This window comes from Canis aureus, chromosome 11 (assembly GCF_053574225.1).
Source record: "Canis aureus isolate CA01 chromosome 11, VMU_Caureus_v.1.0, whole genome shotgun sequence".
In the NCBI taxonomy this organism is placed as follows: domain Eukaryota; kingdom Metazoa; phylum Chordata; class Mammalia; order Carnivora; family Canidae; genus Canis; species Canis aureus.
The window spans coordinates 70,272,689-70,297,282 of record NC_135621.1 but is presented as its reverse complement, the minus strand read 5'-3'; the positions used below and the strand labels follow the sequence as shown (position 1 = coordinate 70,297,282).

The window sequence follows — 24,594 nt, the reverse complement described above, 5'->3', positions numbered from 1 at the left end:
GTCATTGTCCTATGAAAATCTGAGCTACACTCTCTTGTTGGACATCTGAAAGTTTAAGTATGATTCAAAATGTCGACATCCTGACATTGAAGAAAATTTCAAAATATTTGAACAAGTGGAAAAACGGCAAGAGGGGAAAAGATCAACCCATCTCCATCCTTGTCATTTGCATTAAACACAGTGAGAAAAGCGAGGGGCCATTTTTTTAAAAAGCGTTCCTATTGGAAGGGAAAATACGGTGATGGTTTGAACCTATCACAGGAGACTCGGTGAATGCCCTGCTCTGGTTTCTTCTGCATTGAACTAAAGATTTTTGCAGTCAAAGAAGAGAAGATAGCTTCTCCGAGACTCTAAAAGTAGTTGTATAACCTTCACCTTTTGGAAGGAATCTATAAAGCAAAAAATATTGCTCTAAAATATTAGATGTACTCTTGCGGTGCCTGGGTAGCTCAGTAGGTTAAGGCTCGGACTCTTGATCTTCAGTCAGGTCTTGATCTCAGGGTTGTGAGTTCAAGCACTGCATTGGGCACCTACTGGGCATGGAGCCTACTTAAAAAACAAGCAAATAAATTAAATTAAATTAAATTTTAGATGTACTATAAATACCATATTCATTTTGTACTAGATTTTGACTATGACTAGATTTTATTATTAATTAGAGCTATCCATGTCCATCTTTTCCTCTTGTAGTTTGCCACTGCCCCCAATATTCCAATTAGTTGTCAGTTGACTATATTGTGATTGCTCTAAGACTTCGAAGGAAGGGAATATTGGTGAGGGCTGGGCCACTCAGTAACAGCTTTAAGGAGAAGGCAAGACTTGACTTGGGCTTTGGTGGATGGGTTAATTACTAATAATTCTGAAAAATTAATCATTCACTGATTCATTCAACAAATATTAAGCACCTATTATTTGCTGTGCTCATTTCTAGGTACTGGGAAGAAGGTTGTAATAGGATAAAATCCCTGCCCTAAAGGTATTTACATGCTGGTAAAAAGTGTACAAGTAGACAAGTAAATGTATATTTTATAATTCCAGATGCTGACAAATGTTCTGAAAAAAATAATAAAGTAGGGGCATGGAGGCTAAATTTAGGCCTTTCTAATGAGCAACATTTGGTCCTGAATGGAGAGAAAGAAACAGGCAACGCAGAGGTGCAAAAGAATAGCATTCCAGGGATTTGGGAGGAGGGGAGAACAGGAACTTAGTTTTTCAAAGTTTGAGTTGGGGAAAATGAAAACATCCTAGAGTTGGATGTCAGTGATGCTTGCACAATGATGAATGTTCTTAATGCCACAGAACTGTACACTTTTTTAAAACGGGTTAAAATGGTCAATTTTATATTATGTGTATTTTAACCACAATTGCTTTTTAAAGGTCTGTATTAATAGCAGAACAAATGGAAAGCCATCTCTATGAAATCTAGCTTTCATTGAATATTTATTTACATTTGTGAAGAAAAAGTGAGTACTGTTCTCCTGGTTGGTCACAGATAACATCGATGGCAGGAATCAACAAATGTTTTATTTGGATGTAAATTCTCAGGCTAAATTGGCCCAGAGCAAATGCAAGCAAGAATTGATGTTAGGATCAGCATCCCTGAGCCAGAGTCTGCACAGTAACTGTGTATAAAGGTAATTCCCCCAAGAGTCCAGCAGACCGACAGGAGGCCCATTGCTGGTCGCCATGACTACAAAATCCTTTGGGCCTAAGGTAGGGTGTGGATTCTTTGGGATTGGCCTAGGAGAACGGCTTTGACTTCAAGTCTAGCGAGTGAAACTAGGAGAGGAAGTCGTCTAAAGTCTAAAATAGAGGGTAAACTAGTTGAGATCTCTGATGCCAAGTCCATCTGAAGCAGGAGGAGTCTGGTACGTCATAAATTACTGACACTGATTTAAAAAAAAAAAAGAAAGAGGGCAGCCCAGGTGGCTCAGCGGTTTAGCACCACCTTCAGCCCAGGGTGTGATCTCGGGGTCCTGGGATCGGGTCCCATGTCGGGCTCCCTGCATGGAGCCTGCTTCTCCCACTGCCTGCGTCTCTGCCTCTCTCTTTCTCTGTGTCTCTCATGAATAATAAATAAAAAAATCTTTAAAAATAAATAAATAAAAAATAAAAAAAGAAAGAAAGAGCTCTTATAGATGTCAAACTGTAGCTAAATATGGATTAAATGAAAAAGAAAGCAGCCAAGAGTACTGGGATTGGACTTTATATATATGCACATGTATACACACACACCTACACACACAGCTACGTTCTTGTGTCATAATGCTGATTGCTTTTTGAAGTCTATAATATGAATTTAGCCCAAAGAATGGACCGTGAACATGGAAAATTATTAGCTTGCTTCCTCTACCATGTGCACCATTCACTTGGGCTAAACTTACCAATCTCTAAAAGAAGAGCAATAACGGTGGCCCTGTTGATAGACAACGTTTAAGGACATCAGATTTGAGGTAATAACACTAGAGACCTTAGAATCTAGTAACATATTTTCAAATAAACAAAAATAGCTACAATTTATTAAGTATCTATTATGTGACTGATACTCTTGCTTTACACAATCTCATTGGATTCCATGAGCATCATATATGTTACCACTATCATTAAACAAATGAAAAACCTGGGGACCTCAGAGGTTAAGTAGCTTGGGTTGTTCAAGGTCACCAGCTTATAATCAGCAGAACAAGAATACAAGCACAGATCCGTTATACTACATACCCGTGCCCTTTGCACATTTGCACAGGAAATATTCCGTTCTCAAAATGTTATCCTCAATGCACAGCATCCACAACACCTCACATTTGAAAAGTAATTTATTTTTTCAAATGCTTTCCATATTCTCATTTGATTCTCATAGCATTGGGAAGGATGTATTTTTTGGGGGGGGGGATGTATTTTAATTCCCATTTTATACATAATAAAAATTGAAATGCAAAGATTTTAAGTGCTTTGCATAAAGAAACCAATTAGTGGCTGAGTCAGCAATCAAACCGAAGTCATCTTACTCCACACCCGACGCTCTTTTCTTTCTTTTTTTTTTTTTTAAGATTTTTATTTATTTATTCATGAGATACACAGAGAGAGGGAGAGAGAGGCAGAGTCACAGGCAGAGGGAGAAGCAGGCTCCATGCAGGGAGCCCAACATGGGACTCGATCCTGGGACTCCGACGCTCTTTTCAATACGCAGATGGAAGTTGACTTGAGACTGGGATTGCTGACCAAAATGCGGAGGAAAACAGTAAAATTTCCAAAAAGACTTTAAAATAATTTCAAAAGAGTATCACCCTCTTTCCAGTCCCTATCCACCAGAGTCACCAACATTATGTTTGCTGTGTACCTTCCAATTTTTCAAAAGGATAAATAAAAAACATACACACATTTATATGGTCTTAAAATTGTTAGTGTTTTGAAATACCATCATACGATAGATGCATTTGCAATCAGATTTTTTTTTCAATTTATGTTACTCCAGATAAATCACTTGGATCTAATTACTTTTCAAGATACAGGAGAATTTACATATGAATGTGTTTAAACTAAGGACAGAAATTCAACTCGACAGATATTTATGGAGCACCTACTATGTGCCAGGCACTGTTCTGTGCATGCTGGGATACAGCAATGAACAAACCAGACGACGTGCTTGCCCTCGAGCTGCCAGTCTGCCACCGTGTAGCCACCTCACTTCTATCATGAAGAGTTTTAGCAGGGGCAGCCCGGGTGGCTCAGTGGTTTAGCGACACCTTCAGCTCAGGGCGTGATCCTGGAGACCCAGGATCGAGTCCCACATCGGGCTCCCCACAGGGAGCCTGCTTCTCCCTTTGCCTGTGTCTCTCTTTCTCTCTCTCTGTGTCTCATGAATAAATAAATAAAATCTTCACAAAAAAAAAAGAGTTTTAGTGCATGTGTTTGCCAGTACAGCATACAATTTATTATGTTAACAGTGTCATAAATTCTACAGCATGGGCATATAAGAATTTATTCAGCTGTTTATTTCTCGGTTGACATTCAGTTTATGCTTTGTTTCGATATTTACAATCAATGCTGCAATTGATACCCAAATTGCATATCTCCAATGTCATTCCTTTAGTTTGGCTGAAGGATTGGTTTTATTTTTTTTATTTATTTTTTTAATTTTTATTATTTATTTATGATAGTCACAGAGAGAGAGAGAGAGAGAGAGAGGCAGAGACACAGGCAGAGGGAGAAGCAGGCTCCATGCAGGGAGCCCGACGTGGGATTCGATCCCGGGTCTCCGGGATCACGCCCTGGGCCAAAGGTAGGCGCTAAACCGCTGCGCCACCCAGGGATCCCTGAAGGATTGGTTTTAATAGGAGGATTGTTGACTCAACAGTATGTATGTGTGCGTGTGTGTGTATATACACATAGATACACATATAGTTTAATTTTTAAATTTTTAATTAAAGTTGTTTATTTTTATTTTTTTAAGATTTTATTTATTTATTCATGAGACACACACACACACAGAGACAGAGACACAGGGAGAGGGAGAAGCAGGCTCCATGCAGGGAGCCCGACGTGGGACTCGATCCCGGATCCCATGACCATGACCTGAGCCAGAGGCAGGCGCCCAACCACTGAGCCACCCAGGTGTCCCTAAATTTTTTATTTTTATTTATTTTAATTAAATTTTAATTTTTAATTTTTAAAGTAACCTCTACACCCAACATGGGGCCTGAACTCACAACCCTGAGATCAAGAGTTGCATGCTCTACCAACTGAGCCAGCTAGGCACCCCATTTATGGTTTAACTTTTAGTAAATTCACTACTTTACTTCTAATAAAAGGTGGTAGCCACTCTATTTTTCCACCAGCCTATGACAGGGCTGATCCCTACATCTTTACCCACAGTGAATTTTAACTCTTTGAAAATTTTGCCAGGTTGATAGACAAAAACATTTTATATTATTGATTTAGTCTACATTCCTCCAGCTTTTTTAGTAGAGATAGCTGAGCATCCTGAAACATGTTTATGGGCCATGTGTATCCCCGACCCCAAACCTTAATAATAGTGGCCGATATTAGAGTCAGGCACCGGAATGTGCATCGTCTCATTTGACTATCGCAATAACCCTACCAGAGAGCCAGCCTCTGCTTTCCTCTACCCCTTTTACAGATGAGAAAAACTTTCCAAGCGGTTGTGAAATTTTCCCAACGTCACACAACTGGCAAGGTGATAGAGTGAGGATTTTAACAAGTCTGACTGGAAGGCTTCTGGGTTCAACTACTACACAAACTGCCTCTGCTGCCGAGGCACATTTTCAAGTCGTTCCCTCCAGCCTTATTCCCTCCCTCTCAGTGAAGTCTGAACGATTCGGATAAACACAAATATTTGATGGGTCCCTTTGCAGAAGACACTACAGTAGGCATTATTGGGTGACCTGACAAAAGAGCTCCTGTCCCCAAAACTTATACACGTTTTGTAAAGAACATATATATTAGTTTTTGTTTTGTTTTGTTTTGTTTTTAAAGAGTGAGAGAGACAGATTTTACTGGGACGCATGGGTGGCTCAGTGGTTAGGCGCTTGCCTTTGGCTCAGGTCGTGATCCGGGATCTGGGATCGAGTCCCCTGCGTGGAGCCTGCTTCTCCTTCTGCCTGTGTCTCTGCCTCTCTGTCTCTCAGTCTGTGTCTCTCATGAATAAATAAATAAATCTTTTAATAAAATAGATTTTACTTAATGTCAACGACGATGGTATGTTCAGCAAATTTATCGATGTAGAAAAGCGAACCATTATGCAAAACCCTGAATTTAACACCAAAGAGTAGCGTGGGCAAGATTGCAAACTCTGAAACAAGAATGAAACCTGATGTATTTTTGTAAAATAATGTAGCAAACAAATCATCTTCGAGATGATGGTTTTTCTAAAGAGAAGCAATACTAGCCTGATTGAATGAGGGCTGCCGTGCAGACGGGTCCCGACGCACTAACCTCACTAACCTGCCCTGGCCTTGGCCAGGTGAGCTCAGGGCCCCGGTAACTATCCAGGCAGGCGGTGCTGAAGCCCGCGAAGCCGTCCCCCGTGGAGCCCAGCACCCTGGGTCGCCAGCTGTCAACCAACCTCTCCATCCCATCCCGCGCATCTCAGGTCTGCCGAGTCGCAAGGGCCGCCCCGCCAGTCATCTTGCCCCCAATCCCTCCTCTTGGCCTTCGTCACCAGCGATGCCTCAGGCACCTGCCAGTTGCCTTTTACAGGGTTAATCGCTCACCTTTCAGGATCCGTGTAAATATATGTGACTACACTGTGTCAGTCTTGACCCAAGAATATGCATAAGAGAAATACACACCTACAGAAGGTGCAGCTCCTGGAATGTGTGTATATATATACATATGTATAATATATATATGGTCATCATGTAAATCATATATATACGATTTTTTTCTTGCATATATATATATTCATTATATAAATCATATATATATGATTTTCTTTTTCTTGTATGTATATATGATCATATAAATCATATATATATTATTTTCTTTTTCTTTTTCTTGCATATATATAGAATCATCATATAAATCATATATATGATTTTCTTTTTCTTGCATATATATAGAATCATTATATAAATCATATATATGATTTTTTTTCTTGCATATATATAGAATCATCATATAAATCATATATATGATTTTCTTTTTCTTGCATATATATGATCATATAAATCATATATATGTATTATTTTCTTTTTCTTTTTCTTGCATATATATATTCATCATATAAATCATATATATGATTTTCTTTTTCTTGCATATATATGATCATCATATCAATCATATATATGATTTTAATTTTCTTGCATGTAAATCATATGTATATGATTTTCTTTTTCTTGCATATATAGAATCATCATATAAATCATATATATGATTTTTTTCCTGCATGTATATATGATCATCATATAAATCATATATATATGATTTTCTTTTTCTTGCATATATATAGGATCATCATATAAATCATATATGATTTTATTTTTCTTGCATATAAATCATATATATGATTTTCTTTTTCCTGCATGTATATATGATCATCATATAAATCATATATATATGACATTGCTTTTCTTTTTCTTGCATATATATGATCATTATATAAATCATATATATATTATCTTGTTTTTTTCTTGCATATATATGATCATCATATAAATCATATATATATATGTGATTTTCTTTTTCTTGCACACATTTCTAGTCCAGAGTCTCTTTCAGGGCGCATTATCTGGACCTGCGCCTTCCCGCGGCCATTTCCCCTAAGCCTTGGAAAGACTCGTATTTCCTGAAATTTAAATCACTGGCTAGTGAGTAGCGGTTTCCTGCAGCGTCTCCCCTGCCCGCGCGGCCTCCTCCTCCTCCCGGGCCCGCCCGATTCGCCAGCTACGGCTTCCGCAGGCCTCGGCGGGCCGAGCAGGGCGGCGTGGGGAGCCCGAGCCCCTGCACTCCGCACCCCTGCACCCTGCACCCCGTAGCCCTGCACCCCTGCACCCCTGCACCCCGGAGCCTGGCACCCCCGCACCCCTGCACTCCTGCACCCCGTAGCCTTGCACCCCTGCACCCCGGAGCCCGGCACCCCGCACCCCTGCACCCCCGCCCCGCACCCCTGCACGTCTCCAGGAGGAGCCCCACGTCCCCCCCGCGGCCGCAGGGATGGCGGCGCGTAAACAGGATTAAGTCCCCTCCGGCCGCGCCGCCCAGCCCGGGCCTGCGGGCCGCGCCCCCGAGCAGCGCGGCGGATGCTGCGGCCCCTGCAGCCCGCGCCCCGAGGCGGGCCCCCCCGCGCCCCCCGCGGCCCCCGCGCCCCCCCGCGCCCCCGCGCCGCGCCCCGCCCCGCGCGCCCCCGCCCCCGCGCGCGCAGCCATGGGGGACCTGCCGGGCGCCGTGCGCCTCTCCATCGCGCTGCGCATCCAGCCCAACGACGGCCCGGTCTTCTTCAAGGTGGACGGGCAGCGCTTCGGCCAGAACCGCACCATCAAGCTGCTCACCGGCTCGTCCTACAAGGTGGAGGTGAAGCTCAAGCCCAGCAGCCTGCAGGTCGAGTGAGTAGGCGCGGCCGGGGGGGGGGGGTCCCCGGTCCTGCCCCTGCCCCTGCCCCTGCCCTGCGCGTGCCCCCACCTCCCCTTCTCGCTCCCGTCCACCCATCGCGCCCAGGGCTGTTTCCAGGGCGGCAGGAGGCCAGGCTGGGGGGCGCGGGGGGGTCCCTGTCAACGTGCCACCCCTGGTGCCCAGGCCTCGGCACCCCCCTCCCCATGCCCGGGGCTCCCCGCTGCTCCCCCTGCCGCAGTCCGCCCACCGCCGGAGCCCGGCTGCGCAACGAGGCGCCTCTGCGCGGGGAGGTGGGTCCCCGAGGGATGCTCCCTCCTCCCCAGGGATGCTCCCCCCTCCCGCGGCCGCGACCCCGGGGCATGTCTGCTCGTCCTGCAGGCTGTCCCCCCTGCTCCCCCCGGGGCTGCCTGTTCGTCCCGGTGACACGGCGCCATCCCTGCAACCAAAGGATGTCTCTTGGTTTGTCTGTGGCGGCGGTGACCTCTCCCGCCCCACCCGGGCAGCGGGGGGCCAGCCCCACACCTGGAGCCCTAGCCCGGGAGGCCCCGAGCCCCCTGCACACCTTCCAGAGCCGCAGGGCCCGCGGGCAGGGCTTCATCCAGGGCGGTGTAGGCCTTCCAGGTGTCAGGCCCTAATCCAAGGCCCTAGAACCCCACTGCGAGGCGGCAGGTGCTCCCCACCCCTGTGTCACCAGCCCTGCAGCCGCGTGCATGGGTTACCTTCGCGCTTCCCCGCGTTCCCTGCACTTCCACATAGCCCGGACTTTTCCTGTCCCTTCTTTCCTAGCAACCTCTTCTCCCAAGTTATCTATCCTACATCTCATTTTCTTCACGGTGGTTCTCTATGTTTTAAACTAATCTAAAATGAATCTGTGTTAAGGACGGGACTAGGGATGCCTGGGGGGGCTCAGAGGTGGAGCGTCTGTCTTGGGCCCAGGGCGTGACCCCAGGGTCACGGGATCAAGTCCCGCATCAGGCTCCCTGCATGGAGCCTGCTTCTCCCTCTGCCTGTGTCTCTGCCTCTCTCTGTCTCTCTCTCAGGAATACATAAAATCTTTTTTTTTTTTTAAATGACAGGACTATTTTTTTTCTCTTCACACTGTAATGTTTTTAAGATTTTATTTATTTGGGAGTGAGAAGCTGTGCAAGAGGAGGGGGGAGGGGCAAAGGGAGAGGCGGACCCTACTGAGCAGGCAGCTGGTTGTGGGACTGGGTCCCGGAACTCGGGGATCACAACCTGAGCCAAAGGCAGGCACTTAACCACCTGAGCCACCCAGGTGCCCCTGCACTTTGATTTTTATCACGGATTTTTCATTGCCCTAACCTAGTAGTTCTTAAGCTTGAGTGTCAGAATCACCTCAAAGGCTTCTTAAAACACAGATGGCCGGGCCCACCCTAAAATTTCCAGTTTACTATGTCTGGGGTGGGGCTTAATATTTTGTTTTCTGATACCTGGGCAGGTGATACTGACACTGCTGCTCCAAGGACTAAACCTGGAGAATCCCTAAGTTAACATAAAGGAATGATGCCAGTGAGAATTTCTGTTTGTGCGGCCCTAGATCACGGGATCTCTGATTCTTCGAACAGAAGAAATCATTAAAGAACGAGTTCAGTGGTTTTTCAGTCGTACCTGCATGTTGGAATCACCTAGAGAACCTTAAATTAAATTTACCAGTGGCCAAACCAGACCTGACCATATTGAATTCTAAGTTCTAGGGTTTGAGATGAGACTGGGGATGGGCACGTTTTTAATAGCTCCAGAGATAAGAAACTATAGAGGCGAATGATAATCCAGCTCCACCTTGGACAAGTGTTCTGGATGAGAATACTAAGGTCAGTCCAGAGAGATTAAGTCATTAGTCTATGGTCACATGACTGGTAAGTTGGAGAACTCAAGCGTCTTCTTCACCTTTCAGAACTTTCCTCCCCATCAGATGACCCCTTTAGCCAAACCCTGTAGGATTCCGGCCTAGGGTTATGGTCCAAACCAGGACAGGGTGCCTAAGTTAATTCCTACCGTATATGGTCACCTCACGTCCATTGCAGGAACATTTCCATTGGTGGCGTGCTTGTCCCGCTGGAGCTGAAGTCGAAGGAGCCAGATGGGGACCGAGTTGTTTATACGGGCATATATGACACAGAAGGTGTGGCCCCAACCAAGAGCGGAGAACGGCAACCCATCCAGATCACGATGCCGGTAAGGCCCGCGTGGGGGTGTCGGGGCAAACGGAAACCGTGGGGGAAGAAAAGTCGGTGTCTCCCCTTAGGAAAAAAAAAGAAATATCATGAAACTATGAAATATTATATTAATGCACAGCTTCATATTGGGGTCTATTTGTCCGTAATATCCCAATACAATTAATTAAATAATCCATGCTTCTTCAATGGTCAGTTCTGTAGTAATTTCTTATATGGCAAAAAAATCAAATCTCTTTCTACACTCTATTCCGTTGATCTGCTATTCTTATGCTAATACTGCACTGTTTTAAGTATATTGCTTTTATAGTATGTTCGTGTATTTTGTAACTGGCCGCCTTACCGAACTTGCTTAATTCTTCGTTTAATCTTAGGCTTTTCAGATTGGCAGTTGTAATCTACATACAACTATCATTTTCTGATTCTTCTTTCTAGCCTTGTGGCATTGGCTGATGTTCCTAGAATAATGTTGCTTATTAATGATGGGAAGCGGCATCCTTGCCTTCACGGTTTCACTATTAGGTACAATGTTAGTTTTAGATATTTTATCATGTTAAAGCATCCTTTTTCTAGTTCATTAAGAGACTTTTTTTTTTTTTAAGATTTTCTTTATTTGAGAGAGAGACAATTAACCAACTGAGCCCACCCAGGCGCCTCGAGACTTTTTTTTTTTTTTTTTTGATTGGGAGATGTGTTGAATTTTATCTAATTTATTTTCTCATCTATGGAGAAAATTTGTCTCCTTTGATACGTTGATGTAATAATTATATAACATGCTACCCTTTATTTCCTAAAACAAACCATACTTAAAAATTAAGTATTTTAAAAAATATATCACTAAACTCAATATGCTAATATTTTATTTAGGGTTTTTGGATTTCTGTTTTAGTTTTTTGTTTGTTTGATTCATCAACAAATATATGGGGATAGCCTACCTGTCAGGCAGCAGGAGAGTATCAATGAACAAAACAGACATTTCTGGTTTTATGGAGCTTCTAAACCAGAGGAGGAAAACAAACTTTACATGATTATCGATAATAAAGGAAATGATTTTATCATACAAAATATGCTTTTTAAAAAAGGGTGGTGGTACCCTTGGAGCATATGCCAAGGGTTGTATTCTAATCCAAAATTTTGGGGATAGTTTTTTTGGAGAAATGAATAAATAATTAATGAGAATTTGAGAGTTGAGAGAAGAAGGAACACTTGGTATAAGGGTTACAAATTGTTGATTGATTATTTTTTGACCCTTAAGGGGATGATACTCATTATGTAATGAAGAAAGTCAGATTTTTGAATACTATCATTTAGGAATACACTGATAGAACTGAAGGCCAACAAGTCCCTGTAGGATTTCTTTTTATTGGGCACAGATACAGAGAGGAGGACTGGGAACACATCCCAGCATCTGAAAAGATTGACATGGTTTTAAAAAAATGTGAAATAACACAAGTTTCAGAAATCTGAGCAAATTTTTAAAGCAACAGTAATCCTCACATTCTGACCCAGTTCATTTTCAGATTCCCTTCCACATTTATACATTTTAGCTTTGCAACCATTTTATTACGTCCAACATTCTATTTGTCCATTTTATTTGTCCAACATTCTACATATTCATTGTTAGAATTTCAGTGACAACCTAAGACTCTGTCATGCTGTTCCGTAATGATCAGATTACTCCCCAGATGTTAGATATGTCAGTTGTTCTCATCATAAAAAGTGCTATTATGAATAATTTTGTGCTACTGCTTCAATAGGAGTAAAATTGTTCGGTCAAGAGAGATGCATTTTACAGCTGTTCCCACATAACGGCCATTTCAGGTATTTTTACAACGTGTTGTACGTGCCATTTTACAGCGTTACTAACAACAGAGAAACCTAGTGGCTTTGCTCTAATTATGATAACATTGGGAATTACTTTAAAAAATAAATTTCCTAATTTAATTTTTACGATCATTTATAAGAATGAACATTTATTTCAACATTTAATTTTATTTGTGTGTGTGTAAATTGGTTTTTTCATGTTTTGTTAATATTTCTATCAAAGATTATTTTTTACAAATCAGAGTCGTGAGGCGCACCTGGGTGGCTCAGTTGGTAAACCTCCAACTCTTGATTTCAGCTCAGGTCATGATCTAGGGGTCGTGGGATTTAGCCCTACATCTGGCTCTATACTCAGTGTGCGGAGCCTGCTTGAGTTTCTCTCTCTCTCCCTCCCTCTGACCTTCCCCCTACTTGTGTGCATGCACAATGCACTCTTTTTTCCCTCTCTGTCCCAAATAAATAAAACCTTAAAAAATCAGAGTCCTAGTAAAGATCTTTTTTAAAAAATCTGTCATATCTGTCATATTTCTCCCAGTATTGCTTTGGTTACATTCTCCATTGTGTAGAAACATAATTACATCTCTCACATTTTCCTTTAGGATTTCTTCTATTTAAATTTGAGAAAGTTATTTTTCCACACGGTTGGCACTCTATTTTGATTTTTCCGTAATTTTAGATTTTGTTATTTGCTTTCCCCTCGTTCAATCTTGATTTATATGTTTATAGTTCTGCATCCTCTTACAAAGGATTTAAGATGGGATTAGCATTTTATGAGTCCCAATAGTAAAGCCTAGGTTCCTACATATATTGTCCATGACCAAAAGCAGCAAGTGATTGACAGCTGATTTTTCCAAGAGTGATCACATGGCTGTTGGTAAGAGCATTGGCCGTGTATTTGTATCTTATCTGCAAGAGGCTGATTCTAAGGAAAACAATAGAAATTAGAGAAGGTTTCCTGATCCAGTCAGCAGTTCTAATGTTAAATTCGAATTTTATTCTAGTAATGAAAGACCCACGTGGCCTTGAACCTATTTTATGACTTTTGTCATCAATGTTTCAAGCTTCAGTATTGTAAATTACAGACACAACCACACTTTCAGAGACAAGGAAGTCATGAAATGTCTGAGTAAACTAATTAATTAAGCAGGGGAACCCAGTAAGGGAAGCTGAATTAAAGGTATACAAGAGCAGCTTCTTAAGAGTGTAAAGTTAAGTCAAGGTATTTTTTTTGGGGGGGGGGGCACCTGGGTGGGTCAGTGGTTGACCATCTGCCTTTGACTCAGGTCATGACTCCAGGGTCCTGGGATCGAGTCCACATCGGGCTCCCCGCAGGGGACCTGCTTCTCCCTTTACCTTTGTCTCTGCTTCTCTCTCTGTGTCTCACATGAATAAATAAATAAAATCTTTAACAAAATAAAAATAAATTTTTTTTTAACTTTTAAATCATTAGCTAAATAATGCTGAGACTAGGGATCCCTGGGTGGCGCAGCGGTTTGGCGCCTGCCTTTGGCCCAGGGCCAATCCTGGAGACCCAGGATCGAATCCCACGTCGGGCTCCCGGTGCATGGAGCCTGCTTCTCCCTCTGCCTGTGTCTCTGCCTCTCTCTCTCTCTCTCTCTCTCTCTATCATGAATAAATAAATAAAATCTTAAAAAAAAAAACTAAAAATAATGCTGAGACTATTGGCTACTTGGGGGGAATGTCACTGTTACTCTTTCCCGATACCGTACTCTAAAATATATTCCAGTTGGATCAAGGGGCTAACTGTAAAAAGCCAACTTTTAAAAAACTTGAATGAAAAGAAACAGGAGATGGCCAAAGCTAAAAATTAAAAGCTTTGATTACATGCACTCTAAAATTTCTGTCAAACATCCTAACGGTAAAGTAAATCTTCATTAAGAGGATTTAAATTAAAAGGCAAGTAGCAATCAGTGAAAAACTTGTCCGTAGCGTGCTCGGTCTCCCAAGCTACTCGCCCTGGGTTTCGGCCGCGGCCCCTGCAGACTGGGTTTGCGGCCTGCCCTTTGCTGCCCACTGAGGCTGAAGGCAGGAGGTCCTTGAATGATCTCTGACTTGGATTGATGGCAGTTGATCTCTTTATTCAGATCATTCCAGGGGCCCCGGTGCTGGGAGTGACTCCAGCGATACCAGCTCTCAAGCTCTCAAGCTCCATTTCAAACGGCAGCGTTGGCTTGTTCCTTAACGTGACCGGTGCCCCATGCGGCGCCTCCAGGGGGACACGCCAGGTGGAGACTCTGCACCAGTCCCACTGTTCCCCTCTTGCTGGCTCTCGTCAGTGGGGGACGGGGTGGAGGGAGTTTGGGGGAATACAGCAAGGAGGCCTTGTGATGAGGCCAGGTGTGCGGAGGTAGGTAGCCCTACCGGGTCCTCCCAAACACAAGAGTGGTTCGTTTGTGTCAACTCAGTGCAGTCATTTGGCAAGATCTGTAACTTAATATACAAAGAATTCTTCGAAACCAGTGAGGGGAAAAAAAATAACAATAGGATAGGGAAATGGGAAAGTAAGCAAAAATAAATAAATAGGCAATTCACAGAAGAAGAAATACAAATGACCAATAAATATATATTTTTAAAATATTTTTTTTATTTATTTATTTATTTATGAGAGACACAGAGAGAGGCAGAGACACAGGCAGAGGGAGAAGCAGGCTCCACGACTCGATCCCGGGACCCTGGGGTCACGCCCTGGGCTGAAGGTGGCGCTAAACTACTGAGCCACCAAGGCTGCCCCTCAATAAATATATTTTTAAATGGCTTAATTTCACTACTGGTGAAAATATACGTGTAAATAGTGCAATGCTAATTTCCAGCTACAGAATTGGTCAACTATTAAAAAAAAAAAAATAACACCAGTTGTTCAGTGCTGGTGTATTTCTTTAGGAAATAGAGTAATTTTTGTAAATTGATATTGTGTCTTACAAACTTGCTAAATTCACTCATTAATTTTTGTAGCTTTTTATTAGATTGCTTAGTATTTTGTGCAAACAGATGTTCACCCGTAAATAGAAACAGTATTACTTTTTCTTTTTTTCTTCCTCTTGCCATAAGGTACTGGCTAGGACGTTCAACGCAGTGCTGAAGAGGAATAGTAAGAGCTGATGTTCTTGCCTTATTTCCCATCTTATAGGGAAAGAACTCAGTCTCTTACCACCAAGGGTGATGTTAACTACAGTTTTTTAATTTTTGTCCATGCCCCTTGGGCAGATTGAGGAACTTCCTTTCAATTAGGAGTTTGCTGAGAGGTTTTTATCATGGATGGATGTTGAATTACCAAATGCTTTTTCAGCATCTATGGATATGATGATAATGGCTTTTCTCCTGTATTTTTGTCAATATGGTCTATTACAGGGATTTAAAAATATTGAACCATCTCTGAGTTCCAAGAATAAAACTCTCTTGGTACTGTTGTAAAAGCCCATTGCTGGATTTGATTTACTCATATTTCAAGCAAATAAAAAGTAGAAACAAATTGTATGCATAAGCTCATGAGGAATTTTTGTCTACAATTTTGCTGATAACATCTTTGCCAAGTTTTGGTGTTAACATTGGCTTCATAGAATGAACTGGGAAGTATTCTTCCTCTGTGGTCTGAAAGAATTTATGTGGAATTGGAATTTTTCCCTTTAATATCTGAATTTATCAGTGAAGCCATTTGGGCCTGAAATTTTGTCTCCAGGAGGATTTGTAACAACAGATACAATTTCTTTAGTAGATGGAGGTTTACTGATAGTTTGAATCTTGCCAGGAATTTGTCCATTTCATTAACTGTATTGGCATAAAGTTCCCAATTTAAGGTCTTTAGGATCTATAGTGATTGCATCTCTTTCATTCCTGATATTGGTCATTTGTTTTCTCTTTTTTTGCTCAGTTTTTCTAGGGGCTTATCGGTTTTTAAATTTTACTATTTTTTAAAGTAGACTCCCCCCACCCAGTGTGGGCTTAAATTCATGACCCTGAGTTTAAGAGTCGCATGCTTTACCAGCTGAGCCAGTCAGGTGCCCCTGGAGTTTATCAAGATTTAAGACATTGTCAAAAAAACAGATTTTGGTTTCATTACTTTTTACTTATTCTTAGTTTTTTCCTTTAGAGTTTTTCCTTATAGTCTTTTATTTATCATTATTTGCTTTTCTATTTCACTGATTTCTGTTCTTTTTTTTAATTTCTGTTCTTTATCATCATTCTTCTCCACTAGACTGAGTAAAGTTAAGAGGACTGGCAATGCCAAGCGCTGGAGAGGATGTAGAGCAGCTAACGCACTCATTGCTGGTAGGACTGTAACATGGTGCAATCACTTAGGAAAAGTTTGACAGTTTCTTATAAAGTTAAACATACTTTATAATTCTCAGAACCTTTTGTCCTATCTATTCAATAAGAGAAATGGAAAGCATCTATCTACTCATAAAACTTCAAGCAGGACAGGAGCAGAGAGGCTGTGAATCCAGTAGGAATCCATAGGTCATACCACACTAAAAGCCACAAATGCTTATTATACTGAATTTGTTCACCGATGAGGTGACATCATGTCTCTACCAATAAAATCATGTTGTTCTGTGCTCTCGAGTCAATGGATTTCTGAGGGACCTAATTCTTGGTGAACTTCCTATGTCTCTAAGTGGCATGGTGAATGGGACGAAGTATCCTAGTGATTCTAGGCCATTTGGTTCTAAGACTATAGAAGTTATTTTAAAAAATAAAATAAAAAATAAAATAAATAAATAAAACAAACTTTGGGGGTTCCTTGTTACTGAAGATGACAGATGAATCTCTTCTCCTTGGAATCCAAGGATTCTCTTCCATGTCAGTTGTAAAATAAAAACGTAAAATAAAAAAGTCTGCAACTTGCAGGACGCTAAGAAAAATAATACATCCAGGTCTATAGTAGAGTGTCACTTTTAGAATACCAGAGACTGGGCGGCTTAAACAACAAGCATTTATTTCTCACGGTCTTGGAGGCTGGAAGTCCAAGACCAGGGCACCCGCAGGTTCGGTGTCTGATGAGAGCCCTCTTGCTGGTTCAAAACAGTTGCTTTCTTGTCTGTATCTTCACATGAAAAAGGACATAGAGATCGTCCATCCCTTGTCTGTTTTTAAAAGGGCATTAATCCCATTCATGAGGACTCCACCCTCATGACATACGAATTTTGGGGAGATGCACACGTTCAGTGCATGGTAGTGTCCTAAAGCATCCTACACATGACAATCCGTATATGTTCTCACTCAGAGAAAAATTAACCTCTAACAAATTTCCTTCTAGAAGCAGTTTGGTACAGTGATCCTAGTTTCTAGATAGGAATTAGGGATCCCAGGCAGCCCCAAAGGCCCAGCGGTTTGGCACCGCCTTCAGTTTGGGGCGTGATCCTGGAGACCCGGGATCGAGTCCCACGTCAGGCTCCCTGCATGTAGCCTGCTTCTCCCTCTGCCTGTGTCTCTCCCTCTCTCTCTTTCTCTCTCTGTCTCTCTCTCTCTGTGTGTCTATCATGAATAAATAAATAAAATCTTTCAAAAAAAAAGTAATTAGGAATCCTAAGTTCTTGACCTTCTCCTCTCATTAGTCGGCTGCATAGCCTAGACGTAGGGCAGTCACTTAACCTCTCTGAATCTTAGTTCTTTCATCTGTGAAACAGGGAAGCTAAAACTATCAAAAGACCTAAGCAGAATGGCCCATGTAAGGTGTTGTATAAAATACAGAATGCCATGCATTTGCACAGAATCCTACCTGTGTGTGCATTGCATCACACAGGCCGACTGGGTAGGTTTTCCTTGGAAGGCACAGATGGGTTGGGAGGGAGTAGAGAGCCTGTGTAGTTGCTTCTGTTCTTTAAGAAGAATGTCAGCTTTCGGGACCCCATCTGCTCCTTACATTCGAGGAGAAGAAATTCTGAGCCAGGTGGTGAGGCATCCATCCTGGAAATAGAACTGCAGAAGAAAGAAAAGGAAGAAGGCTCATGCCTTAGAACAACTAAGGCACAGAAAAAATATAGGCATAGTAGGCGGCAATTAACTACAACATGGCCTGGGGTCCAACACTAGTAAAAGAGAGACAAACCGGAATAGAAGCACCTAAACCTCCCATATCTGTAGCTCTCGCTGTTGCCATCAGCAGATTTCTACGCTGGTCTCCTGTGTCCCTGAGAATGGTTGATGTAGGAGAGATGTTCGGGTTTGAAGCCGACGGCCAAGAAAGAATTCTTGAGATGTCTTTGGTGCAAAAAGATGGTTTTATTAAAGCACAGGGATGGGCCTGGGGGCAGAAAGAGCCGCACTGGGGTCATGGAGAGTGTGGCCCATTATATACTTTCAAGTTGGGAGGGGGTCAGGGAGAGTGGAAGCCTCCCAGGTTTCCAGGACCCTAGGGGGCTAGCTATTGTTAGGAAAATGTCATTTATTACTGTTTAGTAAAAACTCCGTCTCATGAGACTCTTCAGATGTATACTGGGAGTCGTGTGCTTGGAAGATGATCTTGGGAAAGGGAGCAGAGATAAAGGAAGTTTCCAAAGGAATTTTGACATGGTAAAGTTGACTTAAGGACCCTGGGGGTCAGGCTAAGATCGCCTGTTGCCCTTAGCAAAGCATCAGCATCGAGGCCGCTGGGTTCCTAGAGGAAGGTCCCTCTGCCTGTTTCAAGGACTTGTCATTCTTAGGTGTAGGTAGTGAGGGAACTTAATAAGTTCTCTCCTTTGTTTCCCACATCACTGTGACATTCAGACTTTCTTAATTTTAAGGTTGTTCAGACACAGCATCACGTCTTCAGGTTTTTCTCGCCTGTGGTCATCATCATCTTCGTTTTTGTTTTTACAACCAACTTTTATTTATATCCATCTCAAGAAAGGCCTCAGTATTGTTTCTCCCACTTACCTAGCATAGTCTAGATCTGCTTTGCTCCAAAGATTAATTGGTGTTTGTAAAATATTGTTGTAACGTAATGTAATTCAATTGCACTTAAAATGTGCAGTGCCCTGTGCTGGTCAAATCATGGTAATAATCACAATCCTCATCATCGTCCCTCTTTAAAAATCTTGGTGATTTATAAAATGAGATTTCAATTTATTCTTCCCACCGCTATCCTACTGTCAACAAAGTTGTCATCTTTTCACTGACATGTATATGTATCCTTGATAGAATTCATAAAATGCCTAGGGTTAAGAGGATATGTATGTTATTGTTTTAGAGATGATAAATCCATTTCACCATTTTTAACATTCTTTATGATTTTAAAAGTAACATTTTTTAAAAGATTTTACTTATTTATTCATGGGAGACACAGAGAGAGAGAGAGAGGCAGAAACACAGGCAGAAGGAGGAGCAGGCTCCCTGCAGGGAGCCCGACGTGGGACTCGATCCCAGGACTCCAGGATCACACCCTGGGCCAAAGGCAGGCGCTAAACTGCTGGCCCCCCCGGGCTGCCCAAAAGTAACATTTATTGCAGAAAATCCAAGTAGAAAAAAATAGAAAAACACTCAATTCCTCTAGTTAGAAGCTTTCTTGTTAACATATTTTCATTCTCTTTTTTCCATATGTCTTATTTTATATACTTGAGTTCATACTGTATATAAACTGTATTAATATTTTTCCTGTTGACATTGGTATAAGCATTTTCTCTCATCATTAAAAACCCTAAATTCCTGTGTAATGGTTCCATAAATCCATCATACGGATATGCCACCATTTTCACAATATTGTCTTAAAGTTGGATGGTTAGATTGCTTCTGGTATTTAGGCATTTTTGCCAAATTGATAGGTGAATAAGACCTCTGCGAAAGTTTCTATTTCTTTAATTACTAATAATATCACATTTGAATATTTTTCAGATATTAGCCATTTTTTTCTCTTTTTAATGAATGTGTTCTGTTTTATCCAAATACTTACTAATTAAGTCATATAAGTTTTTATATATACTAAGGGTATTAACTATTTGGTAAAATTTGTTTTAAATACATTTAAATAAAATAAATGTCTCATGAATGAAATGAATGCATGAATGGGAAACAACAGCAAAAAAACAACAAAACATAATTCCATCAGTGTTTCTAACATTAATATGTATCATTTTTTTTTTAATTTTTTCTTTATTTATGATGGTCACACAGAGAGAGAGAGAGGCAGAGACACAGGCAGAGGGAGAAGCAGGCTCCATGCACTGGGAGCCCGATATGGGATTCGATCCCGGGTCTCCAGGATCGCGCCCTGGGCCAAAGGCAGGCGCCAAACCGCTGCGCCACCCAGGGATCCCAATATGTATCATTTTAATTGAATTAATACCAGACATTCTTGTTCATACTTGACTCAGTTCAGGTAACAATGTAGAATAACAGAAAAAAATAGCTATTAAATATTTACACTGAGAATCGCTACATAGACTTCCATGACCTAGATATGCCATGGTTAAGGTCTCAAAGATAGACATTTACTGTTGTTTTTCACAATAAACACTGTGACATCCTTAAGATAAACGAGAAGTGGAATTGCTCTACCCACGTGTATTTATTCCTTTAACCCTTTCCGGCGGCTGTACGACTCCATCCCTGCTAGCCGTGTTTAGGCTGTTTCCTTGCAGCTCACTAAAAATCAATCTTTCTATTTTTGAACCGACATTCAGGGGCAGTTTACATGTAATAAATGCACTTGTTTGAAGCATATTGATCAATGAGTTTTGACAAACATATACATATACTCATGTAACCAGCACCTCAGTCAAGATGTAAAACATTCCCCCCCCAAAAAAGTTCCCTCTTGCACATTTTCATCAATCTTGAATCCCTTCCTCCCGCCCCAGGCTCTGAGTAAACCATGGATGTTTCCTGCTTCCTATAAGCATAGATTATCTATGTACTGTATAGTGATAGAAGATAGATGGATAGATGATTGATAGATAGATAGATAGATAGATGATAGATAAATAGATAGATGTGTGAGTTTTATATAAATGGGATCAAACAGTATACGTGTTTTTCGGGGTCTGGATTGTTTTGCCCAGCACATCTTTGAGATCCATCCTTGTTGCTGCTGCCTGAATCGGTATGTTTCATTTTATTGTTGAGTAAAATGCCATCTTCTAGATACACCAAACTCTATCACCAAGTGTGTGATGAGACTTTGGGCTGATTCCAGTCTGAGGCTATCGTGAATAAAGCTGCTGTATTCTTACTTGTACAGGTTTCTAGGCTGCAAAGCTGTGATTCTTTTTTTTTTTTTTTTAAGGGGAAGAAGACAGTCTTTCCTGATTTTTCTTTTTTTTTTAAGATTTATTTATTTATTTATTTATTTATTTATTTATTTATTTATTTATGATAGAGAGAGAGAGAGAGTCAGAGACACAGGAGGAAAGAGAAGCAGGCTCCATGCCAGGAGCCCGATGCGGGACTCGATCCTGGGACTCCAGGATCGCACCCTGGGCCAAAGGCAGGCGCCAAACTGCTGAGCCACCCAGGGATCCCCTCCTGATTTTTCTTAAATTTTATTTATTTATTCATGAGAGACACACAGAGAGAGGCAGAGACATAGGCAGAGGGAGAAGCAGGCTCCATGCAGGGAGCCCGACATGGGACTCGATCCCGTGACCCCGGGGTCACACCCTGAGCTGAAGGCGGCGCTAAACCGCTGAGCCACCCGGGCTGCCCGAAGCTGTGATTCTCTAGAAAAAGATACTTTCTTCTCTTACTTGGGGAAAGAGCTGGGGACTCTAGGTAGATCACCCGGTATTTCCAGTCAGGCACATTTCCCAAAGGAAAGGAAAGCCAAACCTTGTTTTGGGATCGAATTAGCAGGATGAGGCAATGGTGCAGGATATAATTTTGAGAGCATCTTGGAAAGCCATCTGGGGAGCACCTGATCGCCCTCCTCCTGCAGCGGCCTCAGGCTGAGGCTCTTATTGCTCACTGCCCTGCCGCCCTCCACGTCTTCTGGCGCCCGACAGGTCTAAGAAAGCTGCCAAGTCAGTCCCTGTCCCCTCCCATGACGGGAGAGGGTCAGAGGAGAAAATAACGACAGGCATCATGCTGCTGAATGCCAGATCCCCTAAATAGCTCCGGGAGGCAGTAGCAGGGTCAGGCTACCCCGCAGGACACTTGAGCACCTGCCCGGGGGCCCCTAGGGTATTCTCTGCCCTTTTCTCAGCTACATGGGAATTGCGTGCTTAGGGCTCAGGCGAGTTTTGTGCCGCGATCTGCAAGGCCCACCTTCTGGAGGCAGAATGCAAACTTCTCGAGGGCAAGAACCGTGCACGTTTTCATGTGTGCAAAGCACGTAGCAGGTACTCGAATGTGGGTCTGGGTTAGTGGATAATCGAAGCCGGAGCCACAGGCACGGATTTCTTTTTTTTTTTTTTTTTTTTTTGCATTTTAAAAAGTTTTTAATATGGGAGACAGAGGATCATTATTATGAAACAATTTTCTTTTTATAAATAACTAGGTCTGACACAGTGGCATATCCATGGGGCACACAAGAAACATACTGTGCGTGACATATATATGGGATACACCATCGCCTTATACAGTATCCCTAATTTAAAAGACTGAATTACATTCACTGATTTATTTACCTATAAATAGATACCGCAAACTACTATCATTTAAGATAAAAAAAAAATTGATGTTCAAAGCACTTCTGTAGATAATACAGAAGGTATGTGTTGGCACCATAACCAGATGACTGACAACTAAGCACACAAACCAGAGACGTAAATAATATACTCTCCGTTATGAACAAGTTCTAGTCAAGGCTCCATGTCACATCTAGTGGCTGAAAACTAAAGAGCACCTAGTAAAAGAAAACATATTTAAATAAATGCTTTCCGGGCACGGATTTCTAACGTAGAAACCCTCAACGGTATTTTTAAAAGCTCAAGCAGGGCCTTTGCCAAACACATGCTTCCGAGAAAATATCCTTCCCTGGAAACGAAATTACTGATGGAAGGGCAGTTGTGTCCTGTGTTTCGTGATTTTGTGCTTATGTTATTTTGCACGACCGTCTTTTGAAATAGAAACCAGGGGCAGCCTGGGTGGCTCAGCGGTTTAAGCGCCTGCCTGCGGCCCAGGGCGTGATCCTGGAGACCCGGGATCGAGTCCCACGTCGGGCTCCCTGCATGGAGCCTGCTTCTCCCTCTGCCTGTGTCTCTGCCCTTCTCTTACACTCTCTCTCTCTATCATGAATAAATAAATAAAATCTTTAAAAAAAAAAAGAAAGAAACCAGAAGGTCACCATCAAACACTATCCCCTCTTCTCTTCCTAACCCCCACCCCCTCCCTTCGTGGCAAGCTCAGAAAGCCCGAGATTCAGAGAGTGGATTCCTTCCGATCATGGAATTTGGAAAACGGGTTCATGTGGGGAGTCGTGTTTATTAAAGACGGTGCAACAGCAAACGGCACTCGCACGATGGGAATAGGGTCTTAGGGGAAGCATGGCTTGCAGGCAGCGTTTCTGGAAAGCAGCTCGTAGTAAAGGCAATAGCTCGTCCCAGTGGGGGCCTAACCCTTGCAGACCCAGGAGTCCTGACCGTGCACCCCTGGTTACGCAGGCCCCCGTCTGCGCAGAGTGAGGTCCTTACGGTGCGCTTGTCTTCCCGCAGTTCACCGACATTGGGACCTTCGAGACGGTGTGGCAGGTCAAGTTCTACAATTACCACAAGCGAGATCACTGCCAGTGGGGAAGCCCCTTCTCCGTCATCGAGTACGAGTGCAAGCCCAACGAGACGCGCAGCCTCATGTGGGTGAACAAGGAGTCCTTCCTCTGAGGCCGCCTCTCCCCGACGGTGCGGGTCGGCCCCTTCCGAGGCCCCCTTTCGGGTAACCCAGCGCAGGCCTTCACCAAGGCACCCAGCCTCTCTTGCCCCTCGGGTGCCGATGCCCTCACCGGCCCCGGTTATTCTGCAAGTGTCCGTTCCCTTCCGATGTACCGTCCCCGACGTGAAAGGTTGTGACGCCCCGTCCCCGAGAAGCCCCCACTGTACTAACGCGTCGCTGTCCCTGCGCCCGGCCACCGACCGCTGCGAGGAGCTCGGTGGCGCGGGCCGGTGGCGCCCGCTCCCAACGGTTCGGCTGCAGGGCCGCCGGTGTGTCGTTGCCAAGTTGAGTGATCGCCCTGTTCTTGGTAAATGCTAAATAAAAAGATAAAACACAAAACCATGTGTGTGGGTTCTCTCCCAAGTGTGATGCGGTGGCGGCGCCGTGCAGCTGGGCCAGGCTGCCGGAGAGGCCCCCAGGCTGCGCCTCCCCAGGGACAGGTCGGGGACAGGTCGGCCCTTCCCGGGGAACCACGATGACTGGAGGACAAGTGTTTCAGGACGATCTAGAACACATTAGAACTCTTCCAGGTAACTTCAGGGATTCTGCTGCAGCCCAGTAGACATGGGCCAAGGCATTGTTGGGGTAACCCGAGGGGACGGCTGTTGTAGGGTCACCTGGCTGGCACGCTCCCGACGTGTCGCATATGATGGGCTCCCTGCGTCCCCCTCCTCTGGGACTTTGTAAACCTGCCTGTGGAACTGTAACG

At 43.1% G+C, this 24,594-nt stretch overlaps 1 protein-coding gene across 1 annotated transcript; it reads left to right on the top strand.

The window, feature by feature from the left end:
- Positions 1-7,855: 7,855 nt before the first annotated feature.
- CNRIP1 (cannabinoid receptor interacting protein 1) lies at positions 7,856-24,224 on the top strand. The gene is made up of 3 exons (XM_077915684.1): positions 7,856-8,060; positions 10,113-10,263; positions 23,672-24,224. Exons 1-3 carry the CDS (start codon positions 7,882-7,884, stop codon positions 23,834-23,836), a joined length of 495 nt encoding a protein of 164 aa, XP_077771810.1. The 5' UTR covers positions 7,856-7,881; the 3' UTR covers positions 23,837-24,224.
- Positions 24,225-24,594: the final 370 nt, after the last annotated feature.

What these genes read in the sequence shown, in the direction of transcription:
- CNRIP1 (XM_077915684.1), top strand. Translation starts at nt 7,882, where the DNA reads ATGGGGGACCTGCCGGGCGCCGTGCGCCTCTCCATCGCGCTGCGCATC. An exon ending in CCCAGCAGCCTGCAGGTCGA is followed by an intron (nt 8,061 to 10,112) that starts GTGAGTAGGCGC and finishes CGTCCATTGCAG; the next exon opens with GAACATTTCCATTGGTGGCG. An exon ending in CCATCCAGATCACGATGCCG is followed by an intron (nt 10,264 to 23,671) that starts GTAAGGCCCGCG and finishes GTCTTCCCGCAG; the next exon opens with TTCACCGACATTGGGACCTT.